This window comes from Danio rerio, chromosome 15, assembly GCF_049306965.1.
Source record: "Danio rerio strain Tuebingen ecotype United States chromosome 15, GRCz12tu, whole genome shotgun sequence".
NCBI lineage: Eukaryota > Metazoa > Chordata > Actinopteri > Cypriniformes > Danionidae > Danio > Danio rerio.
In genome coordinates this window covers 4,664,497-4,675,000 of record NC_133190.1, presented here as the reverse complement: position 1 = coordinate 4,675,000, position 10,504 = coordinate 4,664,497, and the positions used below count along the sequence as shown (strand labels likewise).

Here is a 10,504-nt window from a genome sequence, read left to right as displayed (position 1 = left end):
TTATTCGTTTGCTGGAAATTAGAACTGAATTTAGAAATAGTTTTGAAACAAATCTTTGCGCTTAAACGAAATTAATTATTTCAACTGTTAACTTGTGAAATGCTCATTTTTTCCACTTAGACTTACTTTGCGTCCAGTAAATAGCGAATGCGCTCTTGGCGCGACGCAGCTGGCTCTTAAAGGGAATGGGAGATGAGACTCTAATTGGTTTATTCTCAAAACACACCTATAACTCATTAAGACAATAAACTCAACCCTTTTAGAACATGCGCCTTGGCGCAAGACAGATTTCCCATCCTTAAATTAGCAAAAACGTGTCCTGACGCGCCCTAAAAGCGTTTGCGCCCTGCGTTTTGCACATTGACCGTCAAAATAGAGCCCCAAGATGCTGAGCCGGCATCGCGATCCTCCACCCCAACCCAGTCGAAGCAGCAACCCGCTCGCTAATAACACACACGACCCTGTTTACACTAATACGTCTTAGTTTTATAATGCCATTTTAGAACGAAAGCAATCCCCGTCCACACTATACCGCTAAAAATGGAAATCACGTGACCACACACACAAATAGGCATGCGCTGCAGCATATGCGCACGTCTGAGCTCTCAGAAAGCAGTGCACGTCGGACAGTTTATCGAGGATTTACCGCTGAATCACATGTCACTATGATTGTTAAACATGATATTTAATTAATATGGTCTCTATCTAACGACTCTTCAGTCGTTTTAATCTATCAGGTAACGTGTCACAGATTCAATACACTGCCTCAATCTTTCTCTTTCATGCTTGTAATTTTAGCAAAAACCTCAGATACTGTTGATTGGTTCCTGTTGGTTGTGCAGCTTTTTTACCAACGCCATTTGTCAAGGCTTTTATAACGACACAGATCACTCTGCCTATTCATGCCAGAAACCCATATAAAGGTGGAGCAAATCACATGCCAAAAACAAGTCTAAATTATTTATTTATCTTAATTGATACTTTAATTATCTTAAGTTGATCGCTTGGTAAACTAAAGAAACATTCGTTCATCATTCATGCTTTGCTTATTAGTTTATATTTGTTATTTTAAATGTCTACATTAGTGTACAGACACAGTCAAACACGCTAGAACAATTCGTTCCTGTTCTGTGTGATATCAATCATCAGAAAATAATCATAAGTGATAATCATGAGCATCGTTAATGTAATACAATAAAATAATGAAAGACTTATAATGCGAAATCAAAACTAGTAATCATAATTAGATGCATAAAAGACTAATAATAAATCCCAAGCTATGTCATTTATGAATTTACAACCTCAGAGAAAGACCGTCACCTTCCTCCTCAAAGACTGGGAAGCCCAGGTACACATTAATCCCAATTATCCAATGTCTATGCAAAGAGGGTCTTTGCACGTTGTTTGTGTGTATGTGTGTGTGTGTGTTTAATAATTAATAATTAATTAATTAAAAATCTCTTTTTGATCTTTCATTGCCCTGCCGCTCTTGCATTTTGGTCGACGGGGCAGTGAAATCTATGGGTTTCATAGCGCAGTGCTTTCTGCATCTTATGTGAAAGAAACTTCATTCTGCGCAGGGATACTAGTTGGAAAGAGTATAACCAGTGCACTGAATGAAGTGTGGCACAGCGTAACCTTTTTCTTGGACTCATATTTTGGGTCATATTTCCCTTTTGGCCATAAACTAAAATTGCCATTTTTAAAATGTGTTTATTTGCTGAAGTTTTGAATTTTTGGCAGCCAAAAATTCGGTGCGTCCCTAATTTAACATATTTTAAATAGTCTTTTCATAGTCTTTAACATATTTTGAGTAAACGCAAGTGTAATGAGGGTAAAACCTTATAGTTTAAGAGAATAAGTATGTTACATTTTTATATAATGTTTTACTAGCTATAATAAAGAAATAAACACAAAAAAAACATGCGATGGCAGCCGTTCATGGACCAAAAATATATCCCAGGACTGGTACACTTATCCTTCTCTATCATTACTCCTCCTTTTATGCGTCCATGCTCATTCTTTCGGCTTTGTCCCTGATTTATCAACGGCCGCCACAGAGGAATGAACCACCAACTACAGTACTCTGGCATATGTTTTACACAGCGGATGCCCTTCCAGCCGCAACCCAGCACTGGGAATCTCATGTTAAGTAGTGAGTGATTAATATGAGGAGAATTAATCAGTTTATTATTGTTACCAGCATTATCATCATCATCAGATTGCTTTATAGGGGTAGTTTACCCCAAAAATCATTTATCCTTTCTTGTTCTGCTGACATAAAAGACAGTTTATGATCCCAACTTCTGTAGTTCATTAAAACGATAGGCTTTACATATTTTAATGAGCAATAGGTGATTGTCCAAACCAAGAAATGGTTGTCAATCTGAATATTCAGTCTGAATGTTCAGGTACACTGTGCAGATATAGCCAGAATAACAGGCATTGTGTGTTATTCTAGTACTGTTATTAACTGTACTAGCAGTTTTCTCACTGGTGACTGACACATGATATATTGTCGAAAGGTTGTCTGTTCGTCTGGTCTGTCTGCGTTCATGCTTTCACAAGGTGTGGCTTTGGATGGTGATTTTCAGGGAGGTTGGGACGTACAGTTTCAATACTATACACTTACCAGCTTTTCCAACATGTCCTGCATCTTTAGCTAGAAACGTGATTTCCGAGGTCAAAAAATTAAGTAACATTTTTTTTAAATGTCTACATTAAAACCAGTTAAACTCTGCGGTGAAGTCATCGACTTTCGCTTTAAGATTTAAAGGGCTAGCATTGCACCAGACCCCCGTAAGTGGTTTTGTTTGAAAGTGTAGAATGTATTAATATGCTTTAATATATATTTATATAAAATTGTAAGCTTTCTGCGTTTATCTGTGAGCATTGGCTTGACCGTGTTTATGTTTGCAGGCAACATTTCCCTGTTAACGCCGTCCAGCTACAGCCCAGCCAACAAGATCACACTAGGAACGGTCAATTCAAATGTGGGAGCCCAGATGGTGAGTGTCACATCACACCCGTACACAAACAACACAAGTCATTAAATACATGTCAACAAGCATTTCATAATCCGCACAGATTAAAATAAGACCAGCAGACTCCAGATTGAGTCAAATGGGTCTCAAAGCAAGCAAAAAATATACATTCATCAAAACATTTGCAGATTCATCATGTTTAGCATTCATTTCATGAGCTTTTTGTTTGTTTTCAAATGGTTTAAATGCTTCGGGGCAAGTTTAAGAAGTAAAACTTACTAAATCTGGTGAGTGCAGTGAAAAATAGGGTAACACTTTAGTAAATTTAGTAATATTCAACTTATTTTGTTTGTTTACAGCCTATATGAATAACCTAAAAAATGTAGTAAATCTAATGAATCCTTTTTGTGTGTAGTAACGTACTTTAATTAATCTCATGTGGCATTTCTATAATTACTCTAGAAACACAACTATAGCAACATAAACAAATGAGCCAATACTGTAGTTTTCTACAATCACAGGGTGTTTTATACTAATTCACCACAGTTTACTGTAATAAAGCTGTAGTATTTATTTCAGTAAATCAGTTATATCTGTAAATAATCCATCATTCATTATGAAAAAGCATTGTAAATACTGTAACATGTACGGTTTAATAGACTTTACCACAGTCTGGTTCAAAAACACTATAGTATTTACTATAAATCAGTATTTTTTTATGTTTGAAGTGTACAAACAAGTGTTCAGATCTTTAAATCACTTTAAACATCAATTCTGACTATTAAATAGTGGCTTATTGCCTGTGTGTTTTTAAGATATTTGTTGTTTATTAGTACTTTTAAAGTACATAGTTGAAGTCAGAATTATTAGACCCCCTTTGAATTGTTTTTTATTTTTATAATATTTCCCAAATGATGTTTAACAGAGCAAAGAGATTTTCACAGTATGCCTGATAATATTTTTTCTTCTGGAGAAGGTCTTATTTGTTTTATTTTGGCTAGAATAAAAGCAGTTTTACATTTTTTAAAACCCATTTTAGGGACAAAATTATTAGCCCCTTTAAGCTAATTCGTTTATTGATAGTCTACAGAACAAACTGTCGTTAAGATAAAATAAATCAGTTATTAGAAGTTATTAAAAGAGTTATTAGAACTATTAGTTTTAGAAATGTGTTGAAAAAAATCTCTGTTAAACAGAAATTGGGGGACAAAATAAACAGGGGGGCGAATAATTCTGACTTCAACTGTTTATGATCTTATTCTACACCTCTAAATCTACCCAATATCTAAACGAACTACTACCTCATTAACTATTAATAAGCTGCAAATTAAGGAGTTTATTGAGGCAAAGTCTAGGGTATTTTAACACGGAATTGCATTTGAAGTTTCCTTGGCTGTTTTGTCAAATTATCTTGCTGAAATGTGTGTATATTTATGTATATCTGTTTAATAAAACTGTTTTGTTTAAATACACCAAATATACATACTGAGTTGAATTAAATTTATTAAATATTCATTTTTAAAAGGGTGTATACTCATTTATGATGAGCACTAGTATACTGTATATTATAACTCATGGTAAATATAATCTGAGGCATTTCTACCTGATCATTTAAATTCTGTTCACTCAAAATAAAGTGTGTAAAAATATAATATTTATTAAAAAACAAACAAAACAGCATATAAATCAAGCAGTTCAGTATTCAATTACATGATTGATTTATACCATTTCGCTTATGCTTGTCCACGTATTAATTTCCATCATATTCTGTAACTAATGTATTGCTCATTGTTAGTAACGTACAGTTCTCATACTATACGTGTCCATCTCATCTGAAGATTTGTCCTGTAATTCTTGCAGTAGCCACTAGTGGGCGGTGATGTCCTTGAAAAAGAGTGATTTACTGATGGCAGTGAGTGTGTGCAGTAGACAGTAGATCACTGAAGAGTCTGGAAAGAGGAGGGTGTTTGTGTGGCTGAGCAAAAGAGTGAAATGCTGATAAGATGCAATCACACGCGGGAGTTTAAAGGGAGAAGAACTCTGCTGCCAGGGAGGGAAGGTTGATGAGTTCAGAGGTGATGGTCAAACTTTAAAGACACCGTTCGCCCTATTTACTCTTCCTCGAGTGGTTCCTGAAAGAATAAAACTGTCTGGAAACTGTTGACATCCATCGCAGGAAATGCAAATACTATGAGTCAATGTTTAAAATATATATATACAAGATGCAATACAACCATTTCCAATGAGTTACATGTAAATTCTACATTTAGAATATTAATATTCACACTCACAATAAACATTCACACTTATTTATTTAACCCAATGGTGGAGTTATACATATTTGGTTAGGATATGTGTTGGGTTATTTTTAACCTTTGTTAGGATATTTATTGATAACCAGTTGAGTTAAATATTAGGTGTTTTGTTGGGTTATTTTTAACCTTTGTTAGGTTATTTATTGATAACTCAACCAGTTGAGGTAAATATTTGGTGTTTTATTGGGTTATTTTCAACCTTTGTTAGGTTATTTATTGATAACTCAACCAGTTGAGGTAAATATTTGGTCTTTTGTTGGGTTATTTTAACCTTTGTTAGGTTATTTATTGATAACTCAACCAGTTGAGGTAAATATTTGGTCTTTTGTTGGGTTATTTTTAACCTTTGTTAGGTTATTTATTGATAACTCAACCAGTTGAGTTAAATATTTGGTGTTTTGTTGGGTTATTTTTAACCTTTATTTGGTTATTTATTGATAACTCAACCAGTTGAGTTAAATATTTGGTGTTTTGTTGGGTTATTTTTAACCTTTATTTGGTTATTTATTGATAACTCAACCAGTTGAGGTAAATATTTGGTGTTTTGTTGGGTTATTTTTAACCTTTGTTAGGTTATTTATTGATAACTCAACCAGTTGAGGTAAATATTTGGTGCTTTGTTGGGTTATTTTTAACCTTTATTTGGTTATTTATTGATAACTCAACCAGTTGAGTTAAATATTTGGTGTTTTGTTGGGTTATTTTTAACCTTTATTTGGTTATTTATTGATAACTCAACCAGTTGAGGTAAATATTTGGTGTTTTGTTGGGTTATTTTTAACCTTTGTTAGGTTATTTATTGATAACTCAACCAGTTGAGGTAAATATTTGGTGCTTTGTTGGGTTATTTTTAACCTTTGTTAGGTTATTTATTGATAACTCAACCAGTTGAGGTAAATATTTGGTCTTTTGTTGGGTTATTTTTAACCTTTGTTAGGTTATTTATTGATAACTCAACCAGTTGAGGTAAATATTTGGTCTTTTGTTGGGTTATTTTAACCTTTGTTAGGTTATTTATTGATAACTCAACCAGTTGAGGTAAATATTTGGTGCTTTGTTGGGTTATTTTTAACCTTTGTTAGATTATTTATTGATAGCTCAACCAGTTGAGGTAAATATTTGGTGTTTTGTTGGGTTATTTTTAACCTTTGTTAGGTTATTTATTGATAACTCAACCAGTTGAGGTAAATATTTGGTGTTTTGTTGGGTTATTTTTAACCTTTGTTAGGTTATTTATTGATAACTCAACCAGTTGAGTTAAATATTTGGTGCTTTGTTGGGTTATTTTTAACCTTTATTTGGTTATTTATTGATAACTCAACCAGTTGAGTTAAATATTTGGTGCTTTGTTGGGTTATTTTTAACCTTTGTTAGGTTATTTATTGATAACTCAACCAGTTGAGTTAAATATTTGGTCTTTTGTTGGGTTATTTTTAACCTTTGTTAGGTTATTTATTGATAACTCAACCAGTTGAGGTAAATATTTGGTGTTTTGTTGGGTTATTTTTAACCTTTGTTAGATTATTTATTGATAACCAGTTGAGTTAAACATTTGGTGCTTTGTTGGGTTATTTTTAACCTTTGTTAGATTATTTATTGATAACCAGTTGAGTTAAACATTTGGTGCTTTGTTGGGTTATTTTTAACCTTTATTAGGTTATTTATCGATAACTCAACCAGTTGAGTTAAATATTTGGTGCTTTGCTGGGTTATTTTTAACCTTTATTTGGTTATTTATTTAATAACCCAACCAGTTGGGTTAAAAATTTAAATTTCAACAGTCAACTGATTTTTTGCATTTTAAAGTTTATTTAAGCTATAACACAATAAGATTGTTATTATTTATCAAATTGTCTTGCCATGTTTATATCCGTTTCACCATCCAAGACCGTCTTTTAGAAGCGTTTGGATGTGGTTAAAATTTATTGTACACTGTGGACACTGAGTGGAGCCTGCTGCAGCTGCTGGACAGTCTCTACAGCACACAGAGCTCCATATTCTGCTTCATCAACACAGGATTTTCTGCTTTCAAACTGTTTTTTCTCCATTGTTTGTGATTCTTGATTTATTATAACAAAAGTGTCTGGAACTAAAATGTAATGGATATAAAGCATTTTCAATATTTTAAAAAACTGTATTTTATTTATTTACACAGTCTCAAAATGAATAGTAGTACTAGTAATAGTAGCAATAGTGATACTAGAATGGGAAAAAGTTAACATTTAATCAAAATAACCCAATGCATTGGGTTAAAATAACCCATAGTTGGGAAGGTGCTATAAAAACCTAAAGTTGGGTTATATGTTGGAGTAATTTTAACCCAACTATTTTAATAGCGCATACATATGACAACATATTTCAGGCATGATCGACATAAGCTATTTACTGTTTTCATTATTTTAAATTAAATGATTGTCTTTACTTAAATCAGACTTGAGTCGCAAAATTTAGGACTTGAGACTTGCTTGACAAATATCCAAAAAAGACTCGACCTGACTTGGACTTGACTGTCATGACTTGAGAGACTTACTTGGACTTGAGTTAAATGACTCGAAATAACTTGTTTTTGTTAAATAACTAACCGTTTGTTATATATTATGCAGTACATACAAAATCGAAAGTTATTTAGTTAAATATAAATAGCAAAAGAAGTTGCAAAAGTAAAAAAAAAAAAACAATCGACAAAAATTTGATTAGCTTGAAAGTTACTTGCTAGACCAAGCTACGACTTGACTTGACTTGAGAAAAGCAGTGACTCGACTTGACTTGCGTGAGACTTGAAGGCTATGACTCGAGACTTGCTTGTGACTTGCACATGTGTGACTTACTCCCACCTCTGGTAAATATACTGCAAGTTAAAATTTCGCCAGGGTTTGCGGTTGAAACCTAAAGTGGTTGTAAGGTCTTAACATGTATGGAAAGAGCCTTTAAAAAGTTCTTAAAAGGTATTGAGTTTCCCCTTAATTGTTCTATGTTCTATCCACGTAAATCTGTAAATTAGCTTAATTTATTTGTGTTGGGACAGCATGAAGCATTTTTTACAGTGCATACTTATTTCAACGTACTACGGTTTGGGACATAATAATTCTGTTTTCGAATACTATTTAGGGCATATAGTATTAAATTAAATTTATCTTTATTTCTGTAGCGCTTTTACAATGTACATTGTGTCAAAGCAGCTTAACATAGTAGTTCTAGTATGTAAATTGGGACGCAGCACCTGGTTGGAGTTTTCAGAAAGTTCCAGTCACCTGATACAGCGTTTTCATGTGGACGAATGGCCAAACCGCAGATTGAACATACCCATGTTGGTGCGGACTGCATGAGACGAGAGGCCCTCTTCAGCTTAGTTAGAGGAGAACAGAACGCCACTGTTTGCCAGCACCTCCGCTAATGAGTTTATTAACGAGTGGATGGCATTGAGACCCTCGTTAAGACCCTCGCTCCTCGTTAGAGAGATGTGTGGCTTGTTGCTTATATACTGGTTCCTTTTCAGCTCAACAGATCTGGCACAATCACATCCTGCACACTCAGTGTCACCTGCGTATCATTTAACAGCGTGTCAGAGAACCATACACCGCAGTGAGAGTGATGCGGAGATTGATTCCTGCTTACTGCACACTTTATGCTGCATGCGTATTCACAAAATAAAGCAGACATGTTTGCTGTATGCTCCAAATAAGCCTGAAGGAAATTTTGCCTTGATTTCTTGTAAAAAAAAAAAAAAAAAGTTACATACTAAATTTGCTAAAGCTTTAATTAAAATATCAATTAATTTAGTCTGTTATTAAATAACATAAACATAAAACAACAAAAACAACAATTAAAGGAGTAGTTCACCCCTAAAACTTTACTTTTATTCACCCTATACTTGTTCCAAACGTGTGTGAAAGAAAAATAAGTTTTGAAACTTACCAGTTTAAAATTGTTGCTAATTTATTAAAAATAAAAAAAAAACTGATAAATCACATGTAAAGAGTATTTACAGCCTTTGCTCGATACTTTGTTAATGCACCTTTGGCAACAATAACAGCCTCAAGTCTTATTGAATATGATGCCACAAGCTTGGCACACCTGTCTTCCTCTTTGCAGTAACTCTCAAGTTCTATCAGGTTGGATGGGAAGCTACGGTGTACAGCCATTTTCAGATCTCTCCAGAGATGTTCAATAGGGTTTAGGTCTGGGCTCTGGCTGGGCCACTTAAGGACATTCACTAAATTGTTGGGAAGCCACTCCATTGATATTTTCGCGGTGTGCTTTAGGTCATTGTCCTGCTGGAAGATGAACCGTCGCCTCAATCTGAGGTCAAGAGCACTCTGAAGCAGGTTTTCATTCAGGATGTCTCTGTACATTGCTGCATTCATCTTTCCCTCTATCCTGACTAGTCTTCCTGTTCCTGCTACTGAAAAACATCCCCACAGCATGATGCTGCCACCACCATGCTTCGCTGTAGGGATGGTATTAGCCTGGTGATGAGCGGTGCCTGTTTGTCTCCAAACGTAACGCCTGGCATTCACTCCAAAGAGTTCAATTTTAGTCTCATCAGAGCAGAGAATTTTGTTTCTTATGGTCTGAGAGTTCTTTAGATGCCTTGGCATATTCCAGGCAGGGAGTGGCTTCCGTCTGGCCACTCTACCATACAACCCTGATTGGTGGATTGCTGCACAGATGGTTGTCCTTCTGTAAGGTTCTCCTCTCTCCACAGAAGAACGCTGGAGCTCAGACAGAGTGACCATCGGGTTGATGTTATGGATGATGGAGGCCACTGTGCTCATTGGCTTTCAGAGCAGCAGAAATTTTTCTGTAACCTTCCCCAGCCTTGTGCCTCGAGACAATCCTGTCTCAGAGGTCTACAGACAATTCCTTTGTCTTCATGCTTGGTTTGTGCTTTGACATGCACTGTCAACCCTGTGAACTTATATAGACAGGTGTATGCTTTTTCAAATCATGTCCAATCAACTGAATTTACCACAGGTGAACTCCAATAAAGCTGCTGAAACATCTCAAGAATGATCAGTGGGAACAGAAGCTGCGTCCGAAACCGCATACTTCCATACTATACAGTATGCGAAAATCAGTATGCGAGCCGAGTAGTATGTCTGAATTAATAGAATTTGAAAATCAGTATGCGAGAAGTACCTGGATGACTTACTACTTCCGGCGAGATTCCAGAGTGCGCATCCCATTCACGCTGCGCTATCCCAT

The 10,504-nt window shown here is 35.0% G+C and overlaps 1 protein-coding gene and 2 long non-coding RNA genes across 3 annotated transcripts in view; 1 reads left to right on the top strand and 2 right to left on the bottom strand.

The window, feature by feature from the left end:
• The window catches only part of si:dkey-35i13.1, a 270,744-nt gene that overhangs the window by 157,990 nt on the left and 102,250 nt on the right, over positions 1-10,504 (bottom strand). The gene's annotated exons all lie outside the window — the stretch shown is intronic.
• Positions 1-10,504, top strand: part of tfdp2 (transcription factor Dp-2) — a gene marked incomplete at its 5' end in the record, with an annotated part of 71,602 nt that overhangs the window by 14,019 nt on the left and 47,079 nt on the right. The window contains 1 exon segment of the mRNA NM_198208.1: positions 2,920-3,008. Within this exon segment, the coding sequence (NP_937851.1) occupies positions 2,920-3,008 (89 nt within the window).
• Positions 4,617-8,277, bottom strand: LOC141378011 (uncharacterized). Its single transcript, XR_012391275.1, has 2 exons — positions 7,020-8,277; positions 4,617-6,664 (listed from the first exon to the last, which is right to left on the bottom strand). It is a non-coding gene; the product is annotated as an uncharacterized lncRNA (long non-coding RNA).